This window comes from Columba livia, chromosome 9, assembly GCF_036013475.1.
Source record: "Columba livia isolate bColLiv1 breed racing homer chromosome 9, bColLiv1.pat.W.v2, whole genome shotgun sequence".
NCBI lineage: Eukaryota > Metazoa > Chordata > Aves > Columbiformes > Columbidae > Columba > Columba livia.
The window spans coordinates 5,679,997-5,707,943 of NC_088610.1; the positions used below are offsets into that span (position 1 = coordinate 5,679,997).

The window sequence follows — 27,947 nt, forward strand, 5'->3', positions numbered from 1 at the left end:
GCATCACTTTTTCCTTTTACTTCTTTTTAGTGGAAAGTACATATAATTCTGCAGCCTTTTTCACATCCTCTTTAGTGTGGGCAACAGAACAGAAACCTCTCTCCGTTTATCTCTGCCGGTGCGCCCAGTGCACGAGCTGCCCTTCAGGGACACATCGTTTGTTTTCTTGGCATCACAAATCCTCCCCATCTCTGAAGCAGGGGCTGGTAAGCGGTTATCACAGCGATTATCGTATCGCGGTTTGACACTGTGGCGCAGCAAAACCCCAGTGCAAACGCTGACCCAGCTGACAGTAACCCGACCGGCAACTCAACTTTTGCAGCGACTGCCAAAGACACACACCTGCGGGTACGTCCCTGCGGGCTGACGGGGTGCGGGGCTGGAGGAGGCCGCAGCGGGGCCTGACAGGAAACCAGAGGGCGTGTGGCTCCCCGCTCACCTAGTCACGCAGGGCGTTGTCTCCCGGGGAGCTCGCTCTCTGGAGGCGGCGGCACGGCGCTCAGAGGCGGAGGCGAACCGCCCGCCACGACACCCGCTCCGGCCCTCAGCGCGGCGGCGCGCAGTGCATGCCGGGATATACAGTCCTCCCGCCGCGCGGAGGCTGCCGGGAGCTGTAGTCCGCGGCGGCGGGGCGGGCGCTGGCTGCCACGTGACGGTGGCGCGGCGGTGGGTGGCGGCGGGGCCGCCGGGATGGAGATCGGGCCCCGCCAGGGGCGCGGGGAGAGCAGGTGGGGCCGCGCCTGGGGGACGCGCCGGGGGGGGCTGGGCACGGGCGCTTGTGCGTGACACGCCGGTGGGTGCGTGTGTGGCGGCAGGAGGTGTCAGCGTACCGGGGGACAGGGGACGCGGGGGAGGCGTGACACGGGGTGGGGGGCGCGCAGTGGGCAGGGCACGATGCCCCGCCTGCGTGTCTGTGCCGGCGCCGTGGGGGAGCGTGTGTGCGCTGTGTGCGCGGGCACCGGGACGAGCCACGCGTGGGGACGGGGTCTTTTGTGCGCACGGGGGGTGCATGCGTGGGGTGACGGGGCGTGTGTGCAGGCGGGTTATCCAGGACACGGCAGGAGCGCGGGATGCGCCTGCGAGAACACGGGTGGCAGCAGTGCTGGTGTGCGCCTGGTACCGGGGAAGCGCTGGGGGTGCCCGGGGGACCTCGCCTGCTGCGTGGGCAGGGGCGGCAGCGTGTGTGCAACACCCAGGGCATGGATGGAGGGGTACCTGGGGGCAACCTGCCAGAAAGCAAAGCCCCCCTGTGCTGGGTGGGGATCGGCGCTTTCAGAGCGTGCCTGCTGCCCCCGGTTTGGTCCCTCGTGGGGAGGAAGCACACGGTGGGCTGGGCTGTCAGAGCAGCATGTGGCCATCACCCACCCAGGACCAGTGCATCGCTCTGCTCCCTGTCCTGGCCAAGTTTTTGGCTGCCAGGGGGGCTGTGACGGCCACAGACGTGTGCCCTCAATACCTGATGCTCTGTCGTCACCATGTTGGGACAGCAACGCTCCATGAGCAGCTACCCAGCCTCTGCTTCGCACACCTTGTGCTTAAGGGCGAAGCCATCGCGCCCTGACGCCATGCTGCCGTTCTGGTGGCTCTGCAGCTTTGCTGCTTTTGGGTCCTGTCTCCTTACCCTCTTCTAGGTGCTGAAAAGAAACCTTCAGCTTCTCTTTCTTTCTGCAGGCGAGGCCCTGCATGTGGCTGCTGGTGAGAATGGCTGTGCTGTGGTGGCTTCGTGTCCGTGGTCTTCATTTATGCTTTAGGCACAGTTTTTCTCGTTAGCATTTATAAAAGCAGCAGAGGTGGTTCCCTGGAGGTGTTTTGATGATGAGTCCTATTTGCTTCAGGTTTTTGCATGTCTTCAGCCTTCGCTCTGTGCTTTGGTTTTGCCATGGTGCTCAGGAGCGCAGGATGGATGTTGGATGGGAATGGGAGTGTTGGCTGGGGAGGAGGGAGCAGCTGAAACTTGATATGGGAGAGAAGCATTCCTTATCTGAGGGGCGCAGCTAGCTGCTCTGTTCCTGCTAGCAATATCAGCTGGGAAAATGTACTCGTGCTTTTAAAGCTATAGTGCAGGTTTGGGGTGCCTTTTGATCTGCAGGGTTCAAGGTGTTCTCCCTCTTTAGCTAATGCTTCACACCCAGCAGGTTCAGAAAGGTAAAAGGAATTGACTGCATTCACTTCTTTTTCTTTTCAGAATCATCTTTGTGCATTTCCTTGCCTTGGCAAGTGCATGTCCTGCACTACCAGACTCAACCATCGTGTGACTAATAGGGCTGACGTGGTGCCACCCCCAGCCCTCCTGTGGGGACAAGGAGGGCATCGTCCCCTCTGGTGCTGGCTCACGAGGGGTTTGTTTGTTTTGGCTGTCACTGATGCACTGGGGAGGATCCTGGCATGGGCCTTGCAGAGCCGTGTTGTCCTTTGTGCAAATGGTTTAGCATTTTAGTTCCTGGCGAGGTGCTGTTTTGCCATGGGTGGTGGCTGTGACTGATGGCTGCCTAAGGGGAACCTGCCCTGGGAGCGATGGAGGACGGTGAGCGGCTGGTCCCAGGGAGGTGGGTTGTGTTGGGGTCTGCTCTGCCTGTCGCTGCCTCTGGCTGCCAGCATGCTTGTTGGACACCATCCCTGGTCCACAGGAGGCTTTGCCAGGATGAGCAGGCAAAACTATTTGCTGGGAGAAGGCTAAAAACCACCTTTGATCTCTATTTTCTTCCCTCTCCCTTTGCTAGTGTGAAGCAAGGGTGCTTTGGCAAGCAGCAGCTCTGGGCTGCATTTGCTGGGGGAGCCTTTTGTGGCTGTGCCCACCGGTTTAGCAGCAGTGCAAGCAGCCCTGTGTTTCAGCCCTGTGTTTCAGTTTCCCAGCCAGCCTGCTCGTCTCTCCCCATCCGGCGCTGCTGGGCTGGCAGAGCTCTCTCTTGGCTTCCTCTGCCTCATCATCCGCTCCCCGTGGCTGCAGATGAATTGCGCGAAGCCTGCCTTGCTTATAATCCCATTTCCCAGCAGTGCCGTGCCTGCTGGAGGAGCAGGCGGGGGAGCCCGGGGAAGGGGCTGCTGGTTGTCTGGGAGACCCGGGTTCGGCGGGGCGGGAGCAGCGGCGGGTTCCGCGACGCCTTCGGGAACCGCAGGAGGAGCTGACAGCTGGCACAGGAGCGTCCTTGGAGACCTGGTGGAAGTCCCTCCACGACCTCAGCATCCTCAGCCGGATCTTTTTAGTGTGCTAAGAAGGATCGAGAAACTCCTCCAGGTAGAGGATAGTTCAAGCCGCCATTGCCAAGTGCTGCCTGCAGAGCACAGACAGAGACACAGCAGATGTTGTTCACAAGAAAAACAAGCTTCCTTTTTTTTTATTTATTTTTATTTTTAATACTAGCTACCTGTGTGATTCTGAGTTCACCTGAGTCAGCAGCATGGCTCCCCGTTTCGACCGTGAGTCACCTTTGCTGACTCGGACCAAGAGAAGTTCCTACCCTCGCCAGCATGGAGGGGCTGAGAAAGCTTTGTGTGAGCAAGCTGCATTTCCCTCTTGTAGTCAAGCAGCATTTCCCTCTTGTAGTCATCAGCACTGGCGTTAAGCCATTTCTTGCTCCAAGGCCGGATTCTGTCTTTTATCACTCCAGTGCAAAACGTTCGGTTCTGTTTGGAACAGTTCCTGGTGGCAGGTTGATGTTGCTGTACCTGAAGAAAGACTTTGTGGTGGTAAAGCAAGGAAACTCAGCACCAAATTTATGGAGCTGGTGGCTAAAATTGGAGGCTGGATGGAGGTTGTATTTAAGAGAAGCGAGGGGTACGGCAGAGGTCTCAGCAATGCACAAGCGATGGCCCCTGCAAACACCATCGGCCCTTCTGACTGCGAGAACCAGGCTCTGCTGGAGCAGGAGAGCAGAAGCACGTCAGGTTCTTGCAGGGGAAGCTCTGCTCTTGTACCGTGACCTCCCTGGGGTGTGTTGCTCACTTTGCCCTTCCGTACATCGGGATGTTTTCATGATGTGATATGGGATGGGCCTTATCTTATCTCAGGCTTTCTTTAGCACTAGCAAAGGAGAAGTCTAGTTATTCAGGAAAAACGAAGCAGATTTCTTAGGGTTGCTCCAAACATCTGCTGAAACGGGGAACTTGAGGGCAGCTGAGACTCAGGCTTTTGGCAACCCTTCTGGCAGCCCAGGCTCAGGCTCTGCCAGTGGGAGGGAGCAAACTGCCACTAATTTGGGGTTAACCCATGAGTCCGGTCAAAGCTGAAATGTGGTTAGCTGCGCTTGCCCTTGATGTCCCGGCCACCTGCAGCCAACTATACGAGTCTTCATTTCTTCATCCTTGTGTCACCATATGCTTTTCAGCATGAACATGGCTCCAGCCCAGAAACAGCTGGGTTTTAGGTATCAGTAGGATCTTGTGCATCCAACTTGTCAACTGCTTTGGGCCAACAGGTCCCGTGGGATCCTTACTGTCTTACAGGTGTTTAATTCTCTTTTGGTAGCTTCTGAATCCCTCTGCAAAATACTTTCATTGCACTGCTTGTTCCTTCTGTGGTTCTGAGTCCAATGTTTTAACATTTTGAGGTTATTTTGTTCGAGGCTTGCTTAACCTTAGTCTCCCCCGTGTTAGGAGGGAGAGTGTTGGATCCCGGTTTCCTACCTCTGGGGAGGAACTCCTTGAACAAGACAGATCATTTGGTAAGGCACAGCTCTGCGTGTCCTACTCCCACACCCTCGTGTGCATCGCCTGCTTCTTATAGCGTGAAAGAACAGGGAGTTTCCCTGACTCACTGATTTGGAAGATCCGCAGCGTCGCCGAGCTTTCACTTTCATTTCCTAACTCTGAGCGTTAGATTTATCTTGGGGAGGAGCTGGTGAGCTTTTGAGCTTGGTGGCTGCAGATGGTCTTTGACCAGGGAGCGATGATACTGCAGATGAGGGCATCAGTAGATGCCCAGAGTGGCATCACCAGTCCCTGGTCAAAGATCATCTGCATCCCTCAGGGCAGGGATGAGAAAAGCCCATACATTCAGAATAATGACTGGATTGGTTTTCTGTGTCTCCCTGAGCGGGATCTCCTTCAGGAAGCTGCTTGGGATTGATATTCGTGCTTTCTTCTTCAGTCTCTCCTGAGACAAACCCTGACTGTGCTTGTTAGTCTAAGTACATCATAAAGATATACATCTTTATGCATTGCAGTGGTGTTCTAGAGCTCGTGTGCTGTCAGGGTGACAGGCTTTGCTGGTGGCATGGGTTGGCTTCTGCGTGGTGTAAGCGTAGGTGAGCAATGAACGTGGTGAGGTTTTGCTGGGGAGACCTCATGATGGGAGTGGGAGCTTGAAGTAGAGCCAGTATTTGGTTATCTGTTTGTTCACTTAATCAATTTTGCAATAACAAACAAGTTGCAGAAATAGAATATTGATGAGAAAAGCTTGGTTTTAAGTATCAGGATTATGTTACAGCTTAGTGCCTTTGTGCAACAGGTGTGCAGTCCACACTTTCATCCACAAAGATGAAAATGTCAGCAATTTTAATTAATGTTGTTTGTTTTAAAATTATTTTCCTTTGCTTTCTTTTGCTTTGGAAATCCAGTTTGTTTTGGGTGATGAGAGGGATTAATGTCTGAAACACTCACTTGTTTCTTGCCAGCTGAAAAGCTGGTCTTTCATTCTGAGTTGTTAGCCCCAGTGCTTTTCTTACAAACCCTGCGGAGGCACGTTTTTTGGCATTTACATCCCCGAATATACTTTGCAACATTCCTGTTGTTTCTGAGGGAGTGGCTCCTATGTGAATACGTGTTCCTGACATCCGCTGTTCCTCTGGCAACGCTGTCTAACAGCTTGAGGGAGATCTCAGTCATCTAAAGCTTCCTTCTGCAAAGTTGCTTTTGCATAGGCAAATGATTTTACCTCTCTGCACCATCACTCCCACTTTATGGCCTATAATGGTGATTTCTTGTAATACACAGTACAGCCGAGGGGCTTGATATCAATTAGAAATGCTGTGCGAGCTCTAGAGTACACCTGTAGTTTGCTCATCTCTGTCCAGAATGTGATGAACCCTGTGCAAGAAAGTCAACTGGTGCCCACAGCAGCTCTGGGGCCAGAGAGCAGCTGCAGAGGTGGGGGTGCAGGTGACGAGTTGCTGGGCTCGGAGGGGAGCATCTCTGCATCCTGACGGTGCCAGACCGCTCGAGCGGTGTGTTTTGCACTCTGTAAATGCAGGAGCAGCATGGCCGGTGTCTTTTAGATGTGTTGGACATTGTGCCATCACCTTACAGCTGCTGTGCTCCTGGTGGGCTGCTGCTCTGAACAGTCTCTGATGCAGGGTGTGAGTGAAGCAAGCAAGAGGCTGGCTGGGAAGATGTCCCCCAGCTTTGTTCGCCTGTACTAAACAAATGGTGTGTTGCAGGAGTCTTTGTTCTGGCTGTCTCCTGAGATCACATTGGTCATCACAAGCATCATTACAATAGGGCCTCTTGTCCACAAACTGTGCACGGGAGACTACAGGGAGATATAAAGTCCTTTAGGTCACCTTTGCTAGCTTCTGGACCACCAAAGGTTTCAGCCTGACCTTGGAGAGAGTGCAACACTCTGGTCCCATTGTGAAGCTCCTCTTGCTGTGTATCTGCTGCAACTCGCTGTGTTCCTCTGCAGAAAGGAGCACTGGAAGCTTCTAGGCAACCTGAAGACCACAGTGGAAGGTTTGGTGTCCACCAGCAACCCGAATGTCTGGTCCAAGTATGGCGGCTTGGAACGGCTCTGCAGAGACATGCACAGCATCCTCTACCACGGGCTCATCCACGACAAGGTAGGTCTTTGTCCTGCCAGCACTGCTGTCTGTCCTGCCAGCGCTGCAGTCTGTCTGTACCAGTTTCGGTGCCTGTCATGAGCAGCAGCAGCTTGCAGCTTGCTTCAGTGCTTGTACAACGCTTGTAGCAGTGTTAGAAATTATTGAAGCAGGGACTGAGCTTGCCTGGTGATCGCTGTGGTTGTCAGAGGGACATGGGTGTGTGTTCTTTCTATCTCATCCACCTTTGACATAGTTTTGCTAAGTACCTGCGCCTCCCGCGCTGAGGCCATCTCCTCTTCCCCTTCGTCCTGCTGCAGCCAAGCAATGAAGTTGCATTTGCGATGAGTCAGCCCCATATCGTGTGCACTTGGACAACTTCCCAGCCAGGACTGGCAAGAGAAACCTCGCATCTTTAGTATTTCTGGATAGCTGTGTTAATAACAGGAGCTGGCAGCTGAAACCACACTCTGCATGAATGGGGTCTCTCTTTCCAGGCTCTTTGTTCCTTGCAGTTGCTCACCCAGCCATTCCCCGCTTCATGGCTGCCTGGAAGAATTTCTCTTTCCCACTTGTGTGCAGAGACCTGAAGATCTCCCCTTCACCTTGCAATTACCACCACAATTAATTTACAATGGAAAGCTGCAGTGAGTCTGCAGGGCATGCCTTGGGACAGGCTTCCCAGCAGCTGGCTCTGCTACCCGGAGAGCAGCAGAGCAGCGAGCGATGCAGAGCAGCGAGCGATGCAGCACAGCGAGCGATGCAGAGCAGCGAGCAATGCAGCACAGTGAGCAATGCAGCGCAGCGAGCGATGCAGAGCAGCGAGCAATGCAGAGCAGCGAGCAATGCAGCACAGTGAGCGATGCAGCGCAGCGAGCGATGCAGAGCAGCGAGCGATGCAGCGCAGCGAGCGATGCAGCGCAGCGAGCGATGCAGAGCAGCGAGCAATGCAGAGCAGCGAGCAATGCAGCACAGTGAGCAATGCAGCGCAGCGAGCGATGCAGAGCAGCGAGCGATGCAGAGCAGCGAGCGATGCAGCACAGTGAGCGATGCAGAGCAGCGAGCGATGCAGAGCAGCGAGCGATGCAGCGCAGCGAGCGATGCAGAGCAGCGAGCGATGCAGCGCAGCGAGCGATGCAGAGCAGCGAGCGATGCAGCACAGCGAGCAATGCAGAGTAGCGAGCGATGCAGAGCAGCGAGCGATGCAGCACAGCGAGCAATGCAGAGCAGCGAGCGATGCAGAGCAGCGAGCGATGCAGAGCAGCGAGCGATGCAGAGCAGCGAGCGATGCAGCGCAGCGAGCGATGCAGCGCAGCGAGCAATGCAGAGCAGCGAGCGATGCAGAGCAGCGAGCAATGCAGCACAGTGAGCAATGCAGAGCAGCGAGCGATGCAGCGCAGCGAGCGATGCAGAGCAGCGAGCGATGCAGCACAGCGAGCGATGCAGAGCAGCCGCCGGCAGCTTGCACGGGCCAGCTTGGTCCAGGAGCAGGAGAACCGCACCTGTGCAACACCGCACTCCAGCTAATAAGGCTCCAGGAAGAGCCAGCAGCTCAGCCCAGCAGGGTGCTTCGCTCCCTAAATGTATTAAGTTTGCAGCCGGCTCTTGTTATGGCATTTCTCTGTTCCTGTTAGTCCCTAGCGATGCAGGCCAGGGAGTTTTTGGAGATCTGCAGACAGAGGAGCTGCCTTTGGCATGTGAGGAGCGCAGTGCTTCCTTCTGACAGACGTGCTATTAATAAGCTTCAGGAAGTGAGGCTGAAATTATTTATACTTGTCTATTGGTAACTGTTCATGCCAGGCCTGTGAAGTGGGGTGGTGTGTTGCCATCCTCAATGCTTTTACTATGGGCAAAGGCAGCTCTTTTACCTAGAAATGCCTCCCCTGCCCGAGCATGTGTGAACCAATTCAGCTATACAAGCTGCCAAGGGAGGCCTCTGAAAATACAGCTTCCTAACATCAGTTTTCTCATAGTTGCTCCAGCAAAACACTTCCTTTTACTTATTATTTTCTTATCAGCTTTTTTTTTTCATACAAGTGGGAATAAATAAAGGCAAAAAAAATCCATATGTATGTCTAAGGAGAACTAGAGTAAGAGGTTTTTAAACTTTTGAGTGATTTTTATGTATTTGTGCAGAAAACCTCGGTTCAATCTAGGGGACTAAAAGGGGCATGTTAGTTCTCTAGTTTTAAAGAAACAAATCAGCCCTCCCAAACAAATAAACCACAAAACCAAGCCCGTTCCTCTGATGCTTGTGAAAGAGGAAATAGAGGTGGAAGAAAAAGAAAAAATCAGCCTTTTGGTGAAGAGAGACATTTTGAGACTCTGTTTACAGCCGGTGGGGTGGCAAGGAAAACAGCAACTCTGCTGCAGTTCCTCTTTAACGTGAAGAATAACTAAGAAAAAGAACAACTGATAGTCTGAATAAAGCTGAGGCGAACAGCAGCAGGGAGCTGGTAGAAACGCAACACCGGTTTTCTTACCTGGCGTGCTCAGCTGCTCTGGTGTCCTCAGTGGTGGCTTCCATCAGGAGGCAGCGGTGGCTGCTGGTTTTGCTAGGAGGTGTTTCCATGTTGCCCTCTGTGTCTCCTCGCTGAGGTCTGGCTCTCGGTGCTGTCAGGGCTTCCCTCCAGGTCCTGCTCTGGCAGGGAGGGGAACAGTGACCTGAGAACTTGGTCAGCCTTGAACTTGGCAATCCTTCAAAGGACCAGGGACACATATGTGACATGGCCACGCAGAGTGGTTGGGAGGACTCAGGAAGAGCTGAGCCCAAAAACACGCTTTGTTGTAGGTGCAGCTGGCAGCTGTGGTCCGTTCCTGTCTCCTGTCCGTGTGCCCTCACCTGCCTGGCAGCAGAGGTGCAGCTTCTGCTCCCTGATGCACCGATGAGGTGCCCTTGAGATCCATATTGCACTGCTGCAGGGGTGTGAGCCCTTCAGTGCCAGGGGATCTGTTGTGTGGTTGCCTGTGGGCTGACCACAACTTGAGAGGTCACCGTAGGAGGGACAGGAGACAACTTACCTACATCAAGCCAGTGTTTTTTTTACTAGATCCCTTGATCTACAAAACTGCGTTACACACTTGTGTCGTTTCTCTGTAGAGCAGCGCTGCTCTTCCTCTGTTTGTGTTCTGGCCCCTCTTGCTGGTATTGGGTACTGTCCTCTCATGGTAGCCTGGGACTAGTGAGGGATGTTGTTGTTGAACTGGGGTGTGTGTGGTGGAGTCTAACGGTGCCTGTCCCGGGCAGGTGTGCTGCAGGCAGAAGGATTACTGGCAGTTTGTGAAGGACATTCGCTGGCTGAGTCCCAGCTCCGCTCATCACCTGGAGAAGGTGGGTTCTGGTGGGGTGGCTGCGTGTGCGCAGTGGGGATAGTGGTGCCTTGGCTGATACCCCGGCATGCGTAAAGTGGCTCCACGGCTTCTGGAGGCTGAAGCAGCCGTGTGTTTGTGCACAAGGCACATCCTGGGAACTCAGTGTGTCTTGGGCTGAGACAATCGGCTGCTTATTTCTCCCAGGCCAGTCTCCAGCTCGGCTCAGCTGGCTGCAGCAAACATCTCCAAGGGAACCGGCACAAGCAGCTCTTGTGTGTGTGCAGGGTGATTCATGCATCTGTGCAAATCTCTGAAGGTCTGGGCCATCCCATTTCTGGGTTGTGCCTTGACCATTTGGTTCTTCCATTCCTGGCTTGTTCCGACCACTGGCGCATGGGGATTTTCTCGTTCTTTGGCTGCCCTTTGCTGACGTCCATAGCTCCTACTGTGGCTGGGCACAAGGGACTGACCACTGGTGGTCTCTGTGTCCAGCCTGCTGTGGGGGGGATGTGAGGTGTGACCCCAGTCCAGCTCTACAAGCTGCAGCAGCTCAGCTTCCCCAGTTAATGTGTCAACAAGAACACGATGGTCACCACTGGGGTCAGGTTGGATTTGGGAGCGTGGGGTCCCTCCGGGTCAGGGGTGAGGCACACGGGTGGGAGAGTGTGCCGGAGAAATTCATAGTGCTGGTGGCTGCGGGAGGACTTTGGTCACTGGCTGACCTTTGAAGCCTTGTTTCTCCCTGGTGGCCGGGAAGCTGCTGGGACATGTCCTTCCCGCTGGCAGTGACAGTTATTGGTGGGGGAACCAAAGCCGTGCGGTGGAACAATCCCTGCTCCCCCCCTTGCCTCTGCATGCCTTAACCTGTGCCTGGCATCCCTCCCCAGTTCATCAGCCTGCAGGAGAGTGGCCAGCCCAGCCCAGAGGGCCCGGGGGACCAGGCCATCGCGCAGCTGTGGCTGCAGCACAGCCTGCAGTGCCACTGCCTGTCGGCACAGCTGAGACCGCTCCTGGGGAACCGGCAGTACATCAGGAAATTCTACGCAGGTAAGGAGCAATGGGCCTTTTCCTTCTTTTTAAAAAAATATCTAGCTAGTGGTGTTCCCAAGCCACGTGGGAGGGAGGGGGGATGGCAGAAAAAGTGGTTTGTGTGTGAGCAACCGGCACTGTCAAACCTGGTGAGAAGGATCCCCCCTGACCAGCAGTTTTCTCTCCTCAGACACTGCCTTCCTGCTCAGTGACGCCCACGTCACGGCCATGCTGCAGTGCCTGGAGGCTGTCGAGCAGAACAACCCCAGGCTTCTGGCTCAGATTGACACCTCCATGGTGAGTTGAGGTCCCAGGTTTTCCACCTGGCTCTCTCCAGACACCAGCTGGCTGTGGCTGCTCGTGCGAGGTCTTGTTCAGGGCATGTGGAGCCCTTGGACAAGGGGCTGGACTTGGAAGTAGCAAAAGGAGCTCCAAGAGGGGAGAAGAGTGGTGAACTGGTCCCTGAGCTGCTGGTGTGAGCCTGGCGGGGGTTGGGTTGGGGAAGATGGCTGTGTGGAGCCTGTAGTGAGGTACCTCACATCTGGCTGGCATAGCGGATTTGAGTATGAGGACCTGAGGACAGGTTCCTTGTAAAACACACCTCCAAGATATCTCCAACAGCCTCAGGTTTCAGAGCTGGCAGGCAGAGCTGCACAGTTGTAAAGGTCAGCCATCCTCAGAGCGGACGGGCAGCACCAGGACACCTGGGTGCCCACTCCTGCTGGTGACGCCAGTGACCCCTGTGCAGCCCTGCACCAGCTGCCCCCTCTCCAGAGGAGGGGAACAGCAGCTGCTTTCTTTGCACAGAGCTCCCCAGAGGAAGGCAATTAATGAGGCTTCATTAAACGGGGGCTGTGTTCTTTCAGCTGGCCGGCACGTCACTGCCATCCCTGTGCGCATCAGGTCCTTCTGCTGGGACAAGAGAGCTGTGTGACCACGACGCTGAAGGACACGAGAGCCATCTGCCTGGGGCACTGGGCTGCCTGGATCATTTCGCTGGAAGCCTGGTAATTTCCTGATGGGAGCCTGTGGTGTAGCTGCGAACAAAGAGCCGCTTCCCTCCTGCACCGCAATGCTTTTCCCTCCCCATCCTCCTGCCCCCAGTGCTGCCGCATCCCTTGCTGGCTGCTGAGCAGGCACTTGCAGGTCAATTCCTTTCTCTTGCTGCTCCTTTGTCGTGTAGCCCTGTAAATGCTGATTTATTAATGGTGCCACCTCTCTTCAGCTTACCAGGAAGAGTGACGTTCCACCTCCGGTGACCAAGAGTCAGAGCCTGACTGCCCTCCCTGCATCCCCGTACGTCCCTGCTCCAGGCTGCACACAGCAGCGCTGCTTTGGGTCCTTCTCCAGCCTGCACCATCCAGCCTCCTCTGGCCTCTCAGGTAGCGAGGGTGGGCTGGGAAGCTCAGGGTAGACCCATAAAAGACTTTGCCTTTTTTTCTGCTCTTGGGTTCATTGTGGTGGATGGGTGCAAGAAGATGTCTGCCCACTTTGGGAGGGAGAACCCTGGCTTTGCTTATGGTGGGTAGGCCACAAGCTTATTGCTGTAGAGTGCTCTGCTTGTGCCAGGGTTTGTGACTTCCTGCTCCTGTCTCTGTCCAGACAGGAGACCAGTGAGCTCCTCCGTGAGCTCCGGTGCCAGCCAGCCCCAGGAGTGCTGCCCATCCAGCCGGTCCTCCTTCAGCGAGGGCAGGTCCCCCTTGGAGCAGCCCGGCTCTGTCAGCGCCTTCCACGTCCCCTCACCGAAAGACCCCTTCTCTCTGGCCAGCGAGATGAGCTCCAGCACCACCAGCCAGAGCGAGGACACTTGGACAGGCAGTCAGGATGATCCACAGAGCGACGCTAACGACGGGCCGGAGTACCTGGCCATCGGGAACTTGGGGCGCCGGGGCCGGGCGTGCAGCAGCGCCAGCACCAACAGCACCAAGAGCAGTAGCTCCAAACTCTTCTCCTCCAGCAGCTCGCAGAAGCTGGACTCGGTCTCATCTCTGGGGGAGCAGGGGGCAAGCGGAGGTGGAAGCAGGGGCCTGAGCCTGTTGCGCCGGTCCAGCTTCTCAGAGGGACAGTCGTCGGCTCCCCAGAGCATCCTCAAGAAGAGCCACGTGCGCTCGCACTCCGACACCAACGTGGCTTCGGGGAAGTTGCACGGTAACAGGACGGGCTTTCTGGGATGGCTTTGGAGTGTGGGAGTCCCCGGTGCCAGAGGCTGATCCTGGCAACCCCTGCTCCACACTGGAGTGATGGGCTGACATCTTGCTTCCTGGAATGCCCTGGGCCTGGCTGTTATTGATATTGGCAGCTTTTACCAAAAACTTAGAAAATAGCAGCAATGTCATGGCATTAGCTGTCCTGCTTCTCTGCTGGCCATGCCTGGCTGGGGCATGACACCATGGCAGGGCACTTGGGCTCATCCTACTGGTAGATTGTCATCCTGCTGGTAACCTTCTGGGTTCTCCTGTGCCCTGGAGTGGGTGAATGCATGGTGGGAGTGGGATGTGATGGGACAACCAGTCTGGGGGAGTCTGCCCAACCAGTGCTGTCTTCATGGGAGAAGTGGAGGTCCTTGCCGAGTAGTAACAAGTCTGTCTCTGTTTTCTCTTCCTTAATGCTGCCCTTCTCCTCCTCTGTCTGCCCAGGAGGCCTCAGGGATATCACCATTATAATAGAAGATCCGGTGGCAGGTTTGGGAGCCAGTATAACAGCACTTCATCAGTGATCATTGCATCAAGTCAGGATTTCCATCAACCCATTACTGTCCATTTAGAAAACAAAAAAACCCCTCTTCCTTCTGCCCCAGCTGGTGCTTTGAAGGGTGGGCAGGTTTATGCATGTGACCTGGCTGAAGATCCCAGCTTGTTTTTTGGGAGCAGTGGACCAGACCCAGAAGGGTGCCCAGCTCCCCTGCATGGCGTTAGGGAGCGTTCGCCACCAAGTCCCTGAGCTGTGATCCCTACCCTTCCCTCACCCCACCACCTTGGGAGCCAGGACAGGAGAGGAGAGGAGAGGTTGGAAGGGACCTCTGGAGATCCATCTAGTCCAGCCCACCTGCTAAAGCAGGTTCACCCAGAGCAGATCACACAGGAAGGTGTCCAGGTGGGTTTGAATGTCTCCAGAGAAGGAGACTCCACAACCTCTCTGGGCAGCCTGTTCCAGGGCTCTGACACCCTCGAAGTAAAGAAGTTTCTCCTCATGTTTAGGTGGAACCTCCTGTGCTTCAATCTGTGCCTGCTGCCCCTCCTCCTATTGTTGGGCACCACTGAAAGGAGTCTGGTCCCATCCTCTTGACACCCACCCTTGAGATATTCATAAATATTGATGAGATCCCCTCTCAGCCTTTTCTTCTCCACACTAAACAGCCCCAGCTCTCTCAGTCTCTCCTTATAAGAAAGGTGCTTCAGACCCCTCATCATGTTTGTAGCTCTCCGCTGTACACTCCAGTCGGGGGGGTTTCAATCTCCTTGAGCAGTTCTCCGGTTACCCAGCTGCTCCATCTGGACGCTCTCCCTGGAGCACCAGCTGCCGTTGGTCCAGTTCCTGGCAGTCCCCACTGGCTCAGCCCAGCTCAGACCTGGACTGTGGTGTGTGGTGGAGCAGAGCCCTGCCCACAGCCCGTGTAGGTCACCTTGGGCACTGCAGACCCAGCTCCAGGGTTGTGTGCAGGGAACCCTGGCTTCTAGTGGAGCAAGAGCATGTCCTTCAGATGCCTCCTTTTGCCGTTGTCCAGGATGCTTTGCAGGGCTGGGAGCCCCACAGATCCCCTGGCTGCTCAGGTTTCCCATTGTCTCCTGGCTCTCTGCCCTGGGGATCACTCTTCCCTCAGAGATGCTCCAGCAGGATGAAGGGGCTGGCAGAGGCCCTTGCTGAAGGCTCTTGCATCCCCCAGCTCTGCCAGGTGTTAAAGAGAGGAAGGCTCAGGACTTGACTGCTCCATGGCTCTCATGAGTTTTTCTCCTTCTTTCCCTTTCTCTTCTCTTGCCTGGAACGCCCCTTGAGCTTTGTTCCCTCCTGGGCCTGCGCTCATCCATGGCACGGAGCAGGAGGGTGTTCCTCCTTGCTTCCCATCCATTTGTGCCTGTCTGTGTGATGTTGAACCCCTTCCATTTCACCCTGTGCTGTGGGCTGGGCACCTTGGGGATACTGATGTCTCTCTGGTGTCGTTTTCCCTTTCCAGAGTCCCATGGCGATCCAGGCGGAGGGAGGGGGCTGGTCTCTGCTTCCACCCAGAGCAGCGAGCTCAGCACACCCAGCTCTCTCTACATGGAGTACGGTGAGTGCATCCAGCCTCAGCGGGGACACTCACTCCTGGTCAGGCTCCTCCATCAGTTGTGGTGGCCTCAGTTGCTGGCACCTGCTTGTGAGATGCTGGTTGGGCACAGCAGCACGGGGTGAGCAGCAGGTCCTTCCATCATATGTTTGTCTCTTGCTTTTCTAGACTCTGGCCAGTACATGAGCTCGGGGGAGGGGATGTTCAGAAGACCCTCGGAAGGGCAGTCCCTCATCAGCTACCTCTCTGAGCAGGACTTCGGCAGCTGTGCAGACCTGGAGAAGGTGAGGGAGGCAGCAGCAGCCTGTGTGCATTGGAGAACGTGTCTTATTGCAGGTTCAGTGATACTTCCTTCTGTGGGGAAGATAATCCCATAGCATTTCCTGCTGTAGAGCTGTGCACAGAACTTCATGGCTGAATTCCTCAGTGGTGTCTGGCAGCCAGGACCTGTCCATCCAGCATATGTTAGGTTATGGTTGGACTCAATGATCCCGAGGGTCTCTTCCAACTGAAATGTTTCTATGATTCTGTGTTGGGGCTCCTCAGGGACATGTGCTGCCTCCCTGGAGGGGATGTGTTGCACACCCTTGTCGTAGGATGCCCCTTGTGTTTTGTGCCCAATAAGGCTTTAGTCTCTAGGTCCTCATGGAAGAGTCAGGTTTCATGGGGCTGTCAGGGATTAAGGTCTTTCTACCACCCTCCATGAGTAATAAGCTCTTTCCTATTAAAAGCGGGGAACAAGATTTTACCAAGCCTTCCTAGTTTTTCCATGGTAGAGCCTTGAATGCTTTTGCTCTTGCCTTGCAGGAGAATGCCCACTTCAGCATCTCAGAATCCCTGATCGCTGCCATTGAGCTGATGAAATGCAACATGATGAACCGGCAGCTGGAGGAAGAGGAGGAAGACAGCGACAAGGAGATCCAGGAGCTTAAACAAAAGATTCGCATCCGGCGTCAGCAAATCCGCACCAGACACCTGTTCCCTACCTGCCAGGAGATGGGCTCAGACAGTGGGTGATGTCTTTTGGGCTCACTGAGTAGCGGGATGTGGGTTTTCTGCAGGTTGCCTGTCCTTATAGCATCCTGCCTTCCTGCCCATTCATGGGAAACAATCATATTGCTACCAGGGTGCTGCAATGATTTATGAAACTGCTGCTATTGAAGACCATAATGGGACTGATGTTATATATAGATAAAACTTGTGTGCTGCTGATGCTGAGTTATGGAATTTAATTTTTAACGCGTAGTATTTTCCATCCTTGACCTCTCCTTCCCTGCTCTGGCCATACCTGGCTATAAGCTTCTCCCTTAGCTGTCAGTGACCCTTCAGACCACTTCCATTGATGACCTGGCTTGTTGCATTTCTCCCAGGTCTGATGGCGACAGACAGTGGGTCCCAGTTCAGCTCCCACGGCTCCATGCGCCTCTCTGACTCTGGCTCCGCGGAGGATGTGGAAGAGTACGAGATCCGAGGTAGGAGGGAATGCTTGCACTGGCCTCTTGCATAGAGACAGGCTTCTCCTTGGTGTGGTTGTGTTGAGGTCAGTCCTGCTGAAGAAGAGCATGTCCTTCTGGCCTTCAGGGCGGCTTTTCCTAAAGAAATGGCTGAATTCTGAGCATGGGCAGAGCAACCAGTTTCCTTCATGTGATGGCATGACTTTCCTTCAAAATCCTCTGTAACCCTCTAGCTTTCATGCCTCTGAATGGTTTCCATTTCATGGCCTGATCCCCACAGTGGCTGTCACAGCTGGAGAGGGATGGGAGAGCTGCCATCCTGATCTCCTCCTCCCCAGGCAGAAGGAGCAATAGCTCTGACTGTTTATATCTGGGGTGGCAGTGGTGGGCGCTGGTCACATCCTGACCTGTAATACCTGTAGTCTCTGCTCCTGGCAGCTTGGGTGGCTGAGCTTATTGCCCGCAGGAGACCTGTCTGGCTCCCTGGGTGTCCCTTCAGAACCTTGTTCATCCTCTGGGGTGGATGGCTGATTTCTCAGCAGTACCTCCATCTCACTGACTTTAAATAGAAGATGAAACAGTCTAGTCTCCAGCTAGAAACTTCTCATCCCATGACTGTTGACAGCAAAACCGTCATTTCAGTCCCTGAGGGCTGGATTTTGGGCTCTGCCTTGAAGCCCATGGAGGGCTGTGTGAATTCAATTCTGGGCTTCTCTCGTGCGAGTGCTGCTCTTGTGTTATGCCCTTTCTCTTTGGCCTGCCTCAAGCACTGAAGTCAACTGTTTTGTCATCACCGTGTTATACAGATGGTAACGATGGATCTAACCTGATTCAAATGTCCAAGGACGGCCTCTCAGTGTCAATGGCTTCCTTGTTCTCAGGTAGTACCCGCAGTGCTCCCCTGCGGCATGCGTGCGTGTGTGTGCAAGGGGGGGGGCGTGTGTGCACCTGCACACTTCTCAGAAGCCTGCCTGATTTGGGAGCTGTGAAGTGTCATCCAGACGTCAGCAAGAAAAGCCACAGCAAGATGATATGGCAGGATGGAGCAGAGAGGAGGCAGAGCTCTGCCGTGCACTCCATTCCCCGGGGCGTTTTGCCATGCAGTATTTTGGATATATCCAACCCGTCTGCTGTGGTGAAGACCTGGCTTGCCTGGCGTAGGGCTTGGTGGCTCAGCTTTGTGGCTCTGTAGCTGCTGAAGCTGAAGGCTGGATGAGAGCAGAGTCCTCTGCAATGTGAGACCAGGTCTCCATCCCAGGTGCTTTGGGGACCATTATCCTGCCTGACATGGCAGAGCTGTTTTGCTATAGTTCTGATCTGAACCACAGTCAGCCCTTTCTGTCCTGCTCAGACTTGACTTGGAGAAGAATCCTTCCAGAAAGAAGTCCTGGAGGGAGAAGAGTGAGAGCAGACAGGGCGCAGGTAGTTTGTTCACCCTGGAGACCTCAGGCACCAGGATCATGGGCAGCCAGGTCTTGCTTAGTATTTTTATTGCTTGCAGTACTACTAGATAGTTCTTCTGGTCTGCTGGCAACATTTAAATAACCTTCATGTGCTCCCTCTTTGCTTTAGCAAGTGCACAGCCTACGTGGGCTGCTGCTGATCTCTCCTGTCAGGCATTTGTCACCAGCACGTTGCTCCTGATGGAGATGCTGGTGCTCAGAGCTTCCCCATCTGCCCTGCTGTGTCTTGTGTTTAATCCAGGCTCATCCTGGCCTGAACCTGGCATATGGGGGCTGGGGTGACATCCTTGGGTTTGGGGGCTGTTCAAGAGTCTATCGCAGCTGGCAAAAGCGTTGGCAGCAGAGGTGGTTTGGGCAGCTCACTCGAGGCGTTTGGGGAGTGTCTGCAGTTAAGGGAGCAGTGGCAGGATCCCAGGGCTGGCCCGTGCGGGAGCTGGGGGTCAGGTGTGGGTCCCTCTGCCATCCCTGAGATGATAGCAGTGCCTGAGCGTGCTGGCTCTGCCCCCTGTAATGCGTGACCCACACTGTGCTGTGTGTGCCCCGCTCTTTGCTCGTGTTCGTCGTAGTCTAGGACCATGTGGTGCCTTCCTGCACAGAGCTGAAGGTGCCAGGGCATGGCAGCTGTGTCTGACCAGTGTCATACACGGTCAGGAGGCTCTGTTTGCCTGAATTCCCTGTTTTCTGCAGCCAGAATTCCATTTGCATGATGTAGATGTGCAGATTGCTTAGCATTAGGATGCTTTCCTGTGCCTGTTTCTAGCAATGGATGTCAAATACGGAGGGTCAAGCATCCATGCTGAGCTCCGCTAGCATGAGTCAAGTGGATGTCTCCTTCTCTGGAGACATTCAAAGCCACCTGGACACCTTCCTGTGTAACCTCATCTGGGTGTTCCTGCTCCGGCAGGGGGATTGGACTGGATGGTCTTTCAGAGTCCTTCCCAATCCCTGACATTCTGTGGTTCTGTGATGTCAAGAGGATGGACCAGACTCCTTTCAGTGGTGCCCAATGACAGGATGAGTGGCAATGGGCACAGATTGAAGCACAGGAGGTTCCACCTAAACATGAGGAGAAACTTTGTTACTTTGAGGGTGCCAGAGCACTGGAACAGGTTGCCCAGAGAGGTTGTGGAGTCTCCTTCTCTGGAGACATTGAAACCCACCTGGACACCTTCCTGTGTGATCTGCTCTGGTGAACCTGCTTTAGCAGGTGGGTTAGACCAGATGATCTCCAGAGGTCACTCCCAACCCCAACCATCGTGTGATTCTGTGAGTCCAGGGCAGCCCTGCTCTTCCTGGGTGAGCTGACAGTTTGAGGGTGTCTGTCTCTGCTCAGCCAGGCTGCAATTCCCTGGGCCATGGTGTGCGGTTGATACCTGGCCAGGAATGATGGGCTCTGTGTGGGTCTGTGTAGCCGACCTGCATGGGGTGGCAGAGCAGAGACCCCGAGCTGTCCCTCCCCCAGCCAGGCACTGGGCCACTGAGTTGGGGAAGCTGCTAGCCTGTGTTTTGGGGTGGTGTGTTCGCTGCAGACATCATTCCTATAGCTCCCCAGAGGTACAAAACAGGAGACGTGCTGAGCCGAAGTCTGTGGCATTGGCCTCTCTTCTGTCCTGACCTGTAGTGCTTTCCCCTCCCATGCCCGTCTTCCCTTTTCTGGGAGTCTGTGGTGAAGCAGAGTTTCTGCCTGCCTTGCACTGCTGGAAGGGTCTCCCAGGGTCCTTCTGCCATTCAGATTAATTCCCTGTCGGGGTTTAACAGCAAAACCTGCTGAAGTGAAAGAAAGAGATGAGTGATGAAGGTACCGCTGGGCCCTGCCTGGTACCCAGGGCTGGCGCCGAGGAGGGATGTGGGGCAGCTCAGGGCTGCTGGGGAACTGATGTGGGGGGCAGGGAGCAGGACCCCAGTGTCCTGCTCTTTATGTTGGACTTCTTCTTCCTTGGGAGGGCAAGGCAGGTCCCTGGGCTCTGCAGAGGGCTGGACCCATGGCTGCTGGCCCGCTCTCTCATGGATGCTGACACATCTCTGGAGTGTTGGGCTCAGGCTGCCAGCGCCAGCTCTGCAGTCCTTGCCAAGCTGTGGCCACTGTCTTGTCTTATGGGTAGTAGTCAAGTAGAGAGAAGGGTTGTGCATCCCATTGCTAATCCTTTGCGGCATCTATACTGTGTGTAAAGAGCTACTAAACCTTCTTGCTAACCTTGCTGTCCTGCCTTCCTGGCTCCTGTGTGTGTACTGGCCATGTAACTGCTAGGATTTGGTGTGTGACCCGTCCTTGCAGCCACTTGTCTCCCCCAAACCCCAGGCTCACTGTTTTCACAGCGTCCCACCACGTCCTTCCCTTGTAACTCCGACAGGCGACTGATTAGACTGCACCTTTCCTCGCTGCTCCGTGTCACTGGTAGAAGTTGATGCTGTAGTTCAAGTGCTTTTGAACAGCTTGATGAGTTTTGCAGTGAAGCTTTGGTTTGAAATGAGTGTGTCCCCCTGCCTTGCCTTGCCTGCTCCATCTTGTCTGTTTGTGATTCAGATGCAGACATCAAGAGGAATCCAGACTCCAGCAGGAAGTCCTTTCTCTCCTCGGAGTCCATGTACGTCTTCAACTTGTGGTGGGACATCTTGGTATCAAGTTCCCCTTCCTGCCCAGCTCTGCTCTTCCCTGTGCATCAGCTGTTGTTTTGCACTGGAGTGGACATCCCTTCAGCTGGGTCCCAGTCTTAAGCACCTGGAATGATCAGGATCATTCACATGTTACATGAACATGAGGTAGATAGGATGAGAACTGGTGTTGGGAGAGATCCTCATACCTCCTGCTAGGTAAGAGGCTGGGGAGGGAACCTGGCATAACCTGGAGCATCCAGACTGGCTGCTGGCTCGCTGCTGGCTCTGAGCCTCCCCTGCTGTCCTCTCTCAGCTGGGACAGCCTGTTACACTACCTGGTGCTGCCACTCCTCTCCATCCCTCACTGCAGTGCTGTGGCCCAGAGGTGGAACCGCTGGCTCATACAGACATTGGGTCTCTCTTTGCAGCTTCCCCTGCAAACAGGCACAGGTTTTGTTAAGTAAGATATGTTTTGCTTGCCTTTCTAAACAGTTGCAGTTGTGCCCTTAGCCAGCCTGCTCGGGGGCGGCTGCAAAGACAGAAATCAATCACGTACATCAATTCTAAGCCTACATGGCAGTGCAGAAATAAAGTGCCAGAGTTGAAGGGAGCATCTTTGGCTTGAGCTGGGACCAGAACAGGGGTTGTGAAGAGTGCAGAGCTGTGAGACCTGATACTAACCGCTCCCTTTGCTGTCTAGATCCCACTCCTTCCTCAATTCCAATTCGGCGGAGGCTGTGGCCATGGGCTTGCTGAAGCAGTTTGAGGGGATGCAGCTCCCGGCTGCCTCTGAATTCGAGTGGCTGGTCCCCGAGCACGACGCCCCACAGAAGGTAGGGGTGTGAGTCCCTGGTCAGCGGTTGCACTTGGTTGCTCTTCCCTGAACCCCTGGCTTCAGCCCAGTGCCCAAAGGCTTTGCTGGTCCTAGTGATCCCTTTGTGGAGCTGGAGGAGGGATTTCGTCCAGGGTCCAGAGATGGGTGCAGCCGAGTGGGGCTCTGCCACTGGAGCCTCCTGCAGCAGAGTGCCTGGATCCCTGCAGACATCCCTTCTCCAGCCCCCACTCAGCTGGAGCAGCAGCTCAGTGCCAGGCAGTTTCCAGGGGGCTGCAGCTGCAAGTTTCTGGCAAGCCAGTCAGGTGATTGCCTCTGTGGTACCAGGCAGGGATCTGACCCTCTTGCCTCCTTCTCCCAGCTCTTGCCCATCCCCAACTCTCTGCCTATCTCTCCTGACGACGGAGAACATGCTGACATCTACAAGCTGAGGATTCGGGTGCGCGGAAACCTGGAGTGGGCCCCACCGCGACCTCAGATCATCTTCAATGTTCACCCAGCCCCAACGTAAGGACCTGCAGAGGGCACTTGGGGAATCTGCCCTTTCCCACTCTTTTCCATCAACACCGAGGCTGATAATCCTCTCCTTCCCGCTTGCCTCCTGGGGTGTCCCTGCCCTGTGCCTGGTAAATTCACAGTTGTCACCACCGGCAGCTGCTGCTGTGAGATGGAGCCAGTGCCTGTGGTTGGTGCCCTTGGCGTGCACCGGGACACAACAGGGCTTTCCCCTTGGCTTTGTTGTCCACGCTTAAGTGGCAAAGCATGTGGCCATCTCTGCCATCCAGCCTTGTGCCAGTGCCTGTCCTGTGGTGCCAGCTGCTGTCAGGGCTGGACTGACACATCATCTTCTGTCTCTGGGCAGGAGGAAGGTGGCCGTAGCCAAGCAGAATTACCGGTGTGCGGGCTGTGGCATCCGGACTGATCCTGGTGAGTGCTGGGACTCTGACCTGTAGCTGGAGGGTGGGGAAGAGCTGGTGAACAAGTGGGAGGATGCAGAATGGGTGGGTGGTGGCAGAGCTCAGCACAAGGTCACTGGGGCGATGCTCTGCTGCCTTTTCCAGCTCTGCCTGCACTTCGCTGTGCATCACCTGCAGAGGAGTCACCTTCCCCAGAAGATCATGGAGCTGGTGGAAGCAAAGGGCAGCCAGCCAGCCCTTCAGAGGGTGTTTCAGATGTTGACTATTCTAAGACAAAGTAATTTGCTGGGGTCCTAAAGCTCTCGGCAGGTTCTGCTGTGGGTACAGCTGCACAACTCTTTGCCCAGCCTGAATGTGTAGGTAGATGTGGCTGCACAGGACCAGACTGTGGTCCAAAGGCTTTTTCAGCCAGCAGGGCTGCTTGCAGATGCCAGTGTTGAACACCCTGGGTCTGGAGGAGGTACTGGCAAGGTAGAATACTGAGCAGTGTTGGGAATCTGGTATATTGCTGGGCAGACCCCATGGGCTGACCTCCCTGTCCTCTTGGGCTTGGCCAGATTACATCAAGCGGCTGCGGTACTGCGAGTACCTGGGGAAGTATTTCTGCCAGTGCTGCCACGAGAATGCCCAGACGGTCATCCCCAGCCGCATCCTGCGCAAGTGGGACTTCAGCAAGTACTACGTGAGCAACTTCTCCAAAGATCTGCTGAGCAAGATCTGGAGCGACCCGCTCTTCAATGTGCAGGATATCAATCCTGCCCTGTACCGGAAAGTGAAGTCCCTCAACCAAGTGTGGGTGAGACCCTTTCCACGCTTTCCTGAGTGGGGTTTGGGTGGGTGGCTGCCAGTTGTTGACAATATTCCAGGGAAGCTGAGAAAAAGCGGATATTTCCAATTTTGAGGCTTAAAACCGCAGCACCATGTGTTTCCATTCACATCTTGTTCTTTGTCCAGTAACGCAGGAATTTCAGAAGGAATTTCTGCCTGGTGTCCAGCTGGGCTTTGGTTTATTTCCTGGGGCACATGATGATGGTTCTGCTCGCTTTGCCCTGCGTGGTATAAACACTTGGGTAGCAGCAGCTGAGGAGCTGCGGTTGTTTCACCAGCGCAGAAATGGGGCAGACCTGCTTGGCCAAGTACCATGCTCTGTTTACTGATCCTCGTGTTCCCACCTTCCTCTCCAGCTGCTGCGAATCCAGCTTTTCCACATGAAGAACATGTTTAAGACCTGCCGGCTAGCTAAAGAGTGAGTCCTGGGCTGTGAGATGAAGCTGTTTTGTTGTCTGGGATCTGTCCCATGGTGGTTTGCACTGGGGATCTGTGCAGATGGTGTGATGAGCAACGGGGGGAGCAGGGAGTGCAGGGGGAGGGAGAGCAGAAGCAGTGGAGAGAGGGGCTTGGTGGAGTCGCTTTGCTCTGAGCTCTGGTTTCTCCATCCCGCAGCCTCCTGGACTCCTTCGATGCGGTGCCCGGCCACCTGACGGAGGATTTGCACCTCTACTCGCTGAGCGACCTCAGCGCCACAAAGAAGGGGGACCTGGTTCCTCGGCTGACGGAGCTGCTGAAGGCAGGCAGCCTGCACGTGGAGAAGTGCATGGTAAGGCCTCCTCGTCTGCCTCCTGTACGCTCCTCACCATGGGGAGCACACTTTGGAGCAGGCTTTGCTGCAGAGATAACCAATGGGGAGGCCTTTGGCATGCAGGGCAGCCACCGAATTAACTGATTCAGTGCTAGCTGCTCCTGCCTGCTCCACAGAGCTGCTACCCAGCACGTGTGGGTTGTTTCTTTTACCCACTTTCGCCCTCCCTTGCCCCTGACACATGTTGATTCTGCCTTGCTGTGCTCCGTGCTGCCGAAGGGCTGTCCCATGTGGCTGGAGCAGCACTGTGTCATGCTGTCCTGCTCTGCTCTGCCTCCTGCCCCGCTTGCCAGTGAGATGAGGATCATTTACCTGCTTTTTCTGCACTTATTCTCCTTCTAGCTGTGCCAAGCCAAAGGCTTCATCTGCGAGTTCTGCCAGAATGAGGGTGACATCATCTTCCCATTTGAGCTCAACAAGTGCAGGACGTGTGAAGGTGAGATGCTGGGGAGAAACAGGGAGGATACAGACCCTGGGGCCAGCAGCATCTGCCTCTTCAGTTTTAAGTGGCATTCGTGCTAGCAAAAGGTGCAGAGCCAGAGCCAGCCTCTGTGCATGGCCTGTGTCTCTGCATGTTATCACAGCAGATCAGCATTATGGTGTTTGTCCAGAGCTGCTGGCAGGGTGGAGTGTGTAGGTCCCTTCCTGACCATGCTGTGTGAGCAGAGAAAGCCTGAAGGCTTCGCCTCTCTGCCCTCCTGCCTGCCAAGAAATCTCCGAGCCCCTTCAGGAGACATCCTTGATAATACCCAGTACTAATGGCCAAGCAGAGCTTATCCCTGCAGCCTGGGACCAAACTCTGAACTGGCTTGAAATGGCTCCTGACAAAATGCAAGCCTTGGTTTGGTGAGCACAGTGCCAGAGAAAACTCAGGGCACAATCGCTCTTTCCTTGGAGAATCAGGAAAGTTTGGGGAGGGACCTTATGCAGGGTCCAAAGCCTCCTGCCTGTGCTCCCGAAGGCTTTGCAAGCTGGTGCAGGGACCCTGCGGTGTGACTTCTTGCTGTGACCAGAGCAGTGCAGGATCCCTGCTTCTGGTGCTTGTTCTGCCATGGCTGGACGAGCCTGGAGCATCCCTCCCCAGGGTGTGGAGTGCCGGGTGGTCCAGGTCAGCCCTTGCCAGCCCTCAGCAGTGTCTCCCTGTCTCCTCCGCAGAGTGCAAAGCCTGCTACCACAAATCCTGCTTCAAGTCCACCCGCTGTCCCCGCTGCGAGCGGCTCCAAGCCCGGAGAGAGCTGCTGGCCAAGCAGAGCATGGAGTCCTATGTCTCTGACTATGAAGACGAGCTGGAGCAGCCAGAGACCGTGGCAGCCACATGAGTTTGTTGCAGCAGAGGAGCAGATCATGGATTTATTTACGTGCATGGCCTTTGTCACCAGAGACTGAGCCACATGGACTTGAGATGAGGAGGATCATCCAGGCCTGGAGTGCTGTTTCAAAGGGATCTGCTTTTCCCCGTGCAGTAGTACTGGGCTGGGGAAGGGGCATCTTCCATCATCTGGGTCTGCTCCAGGTACCACTCGTGCTCCCCAATGCCTTTGCATGGGGAAAGGCGGCTGCTCCTGCTTGTCCTGCAGGCAGACCAGGGACCTTTCCAAGCAGTTCCTCATGCTGGACCAGGCAGGGCTGTGCTGCCAGTCCCTGCGCCCTCCTCCCTGGCAGCATCCCCCGAAGGGTCAGCACATTCTGCCCATCAGCTGGCTATGAAGCAGCTCTGCCTGCATCTGCTCCTCAGAGCAGGGAAATCAGCCCTCAGAGTCCTCTGATTTCCTGTCCTGCTGCTGGGGGGGTGTGCATGGAGGGAGGGTGGGGGTTTGGGGTTGGTTGTACATTTAACAGTTCCCTTTCTCAACTCTGCCTTGGGACACTGCCAGAGAGCAGTTGCTCTCTCTCCAGGGTCAGAGAACAGGCGGTGGCAGTGTTGAAAACCAGATTTCTGCCTCACCTCTCTGTGCTGAGCTGCTTTCCCTGCCCTCACCTGCAGCTGGTGCTGCCAAGGGGCAACGTCCCCAGAGCAGCCACACAAGGAGACCAGTGCTGCTGGGATTTTGGTGGAGACAGAGCCCAATGGCTGGAGGATGCGGTAAGAGAGGCTTCTAACCTCACTTCCTTCTCATTATGTCAGTCTGTGCTCTCAGGAGGACATGTTCTCCTCCGAGGGTGACATGGGACCTCACTCTGGTGGCACCAGGACTTGCCTTGTGTGCAGCTGCCTTTAGCCCGAGACGCATCGGGATGCGGGTCAAGGCTCAGCCCTCTGGCCGCATGCCCCCCGCCTCTGTCTCGGTTTGTTCTTTTAGGTTGATTTTTGGTTTTTAATCTGCTGGATTTGGTTTTATTTTTTTAATGCAATTGTTTGTATTTTTAACTGTGTGTTCTCACCCAAGGAGATGCTGCTTGAAATGCCTCTTTAGGGAGCATGCAATCTGCTTGGGACTCACCGGTGTAAAAACCTCCAGGGCTGCCCTGCTCCTGGTTCCTCACCCCTGGATGGGGCTGGCGGTCGCCAGATGTCCCCTCTCCCAGCAGATCTCCTGCTGCCCTCGGGAGAGGGGTCCCTGAGCCAGGCAAAGCCTTGGGGCTGCCCAGGTGCAGTGCAGCAGGGTGGTCAGACAGCCCGCTCACAATGGGGTGTGCAATGGGGGAGAGGGATTTAGCACTGGGGTGCTGCAAAGGGTTGGTCCCTCACAGCATCCCCTGCAGTGCAGTGTTTTAGCCCATGGCACAGGTGGGCACCCTGCACCACCTTAGCATGGGTGGGATGTGGGTGGCAGAGGTTTTTGGAAGGATGGTGTGGCCTGTGTAAGTGCAAGAGGGCGCTGAGGGACTGGCGAGCAATACACTGGCAGGAGGCATCCAGGGGCAGTGGCTTTGGCAGCATATGCCCTGGCTGGATGCTGGGATGTGACTTCTCCTGGGCTGTCCCTTGGGAGGGTGGCAGGGTCAGGAGGAAGAGGCTGGGACCAGGAGAGGTGGCCGCAGGGCTTGGCTGGGGAGGGTGGCTGCCAGCCTCGCTGTTGGGGCCAGACTGCTGCATGGCAACATCTCCTGTGCTCTGCGGCATCCTGACAAAGCCACATCGAGCTCAGGAGAGGAGATTCAGTTCCCTACTTGCTGGCCTGGGGTTTTGCCTCCTTCTGCCTTGCTTCTGCTTGTTTTCCCAAGGGGAGCAGCTTCTCTCCTGCTCACTCTCCATCTCTGCAAGCCCTAGGGCTGCCAGAGGCTGCTTTGCCTTGGTCCTGCCTGACCCCAAGCTGAACCTTTCCACTGCCACCTGTATCTGGCATCCCCTTCCTTGGAGTTGCCTCTGCAGCACACCTCCATCACCCTGTTTTGTTTGAAGCACTTTACTGTTATGGGACAGCAGCTGGGAGGCTGCCCGTGTCCCTTTCTAGAAGCACTGAGTATGTTTAGAGAAGAGTGAAGGGATTTTGGGTTTATGTGTGGTTTCCACCCTCCACCATGGACTTTGTCTGGAAGCAGCAGGACTTACAAACCCAGGCGAGGGCTCCAGGGCAGGGTTGTGCCCAGCACCAAGCGCTACAACTAACACTGGAACTGGTCAAGGCAGTGAGAGCGAGGGGCTGCCCCAGCCACCAACTGGAGCCCTCCCCACAGGACTGTTGCACAGGAGCGCAATGAAAATGCCGTCCCTAATAAACTAAGTTAATACGGGGCCTGGTTGTGTCA

The 27,947-nt window shown here is 55.2% G+C and overlaps 1 protein-coding gene across 6 annotated transcripts; it reads left to right on the forward strand.

Moving 5' to 3' along the window:
• Positions 1-576: 576 nt before the first annotated feature.
• On the forward strand, positions 577-27,934 carry RUBCN (rubicon autophagy regulator). 6 transcript variants are annotated; one of them, XM_065072850.1, is made up of 23 exons: positions 577-728; positions 6,620-6,773; positions 10,000-10,083; positions 10,952-11,111; positions 11,284-11,390; positions 11,960-12,100; positions 12,319-12,475; positions 12,696-13,241; positions 13,730-13,774; positions 15,265-15,360; positions 15,526-15,641; positions 16,165-16,366; positions 16,728-16,829; positions 17,618-17,692; positions 20,799-20,859; positions 21,570-21,702; positions 22,063-22,208; positions 22,564-22,628; positions 23,176-23,414; positions 23,803-23,864; positions 24,062-24,215; positions 24,600-24,693; positions 25,413-27,934. In XM_065072850.1, exons 1-23 carry the CDS (start codon positions 691-693, stop codon positions 25,574-25,576), a joined length of 3,141 nt encoding a protein of 1,046 aa, XP_064928922.1. In that variant the 5' UTR covers positions 577-690; the 3' UTR covers positions 25,577-27,934. The 6 variants fall into 6 exon arrangements, with proteins under 6 accessions (XP_064928922.1, XP_064928924.1, XP_064928923.1 ...); XM_065072854.1 differs by lacking the exon at positions 577-728 and adding an exon at positions 2,358-3,235; XM_065072855.1 differs by lacking the exon at positions 577-728 and adding an exon at positions 2,359-2,524.
• Positions 27,935-27,947: the final 13 nt, after the last annotated feature.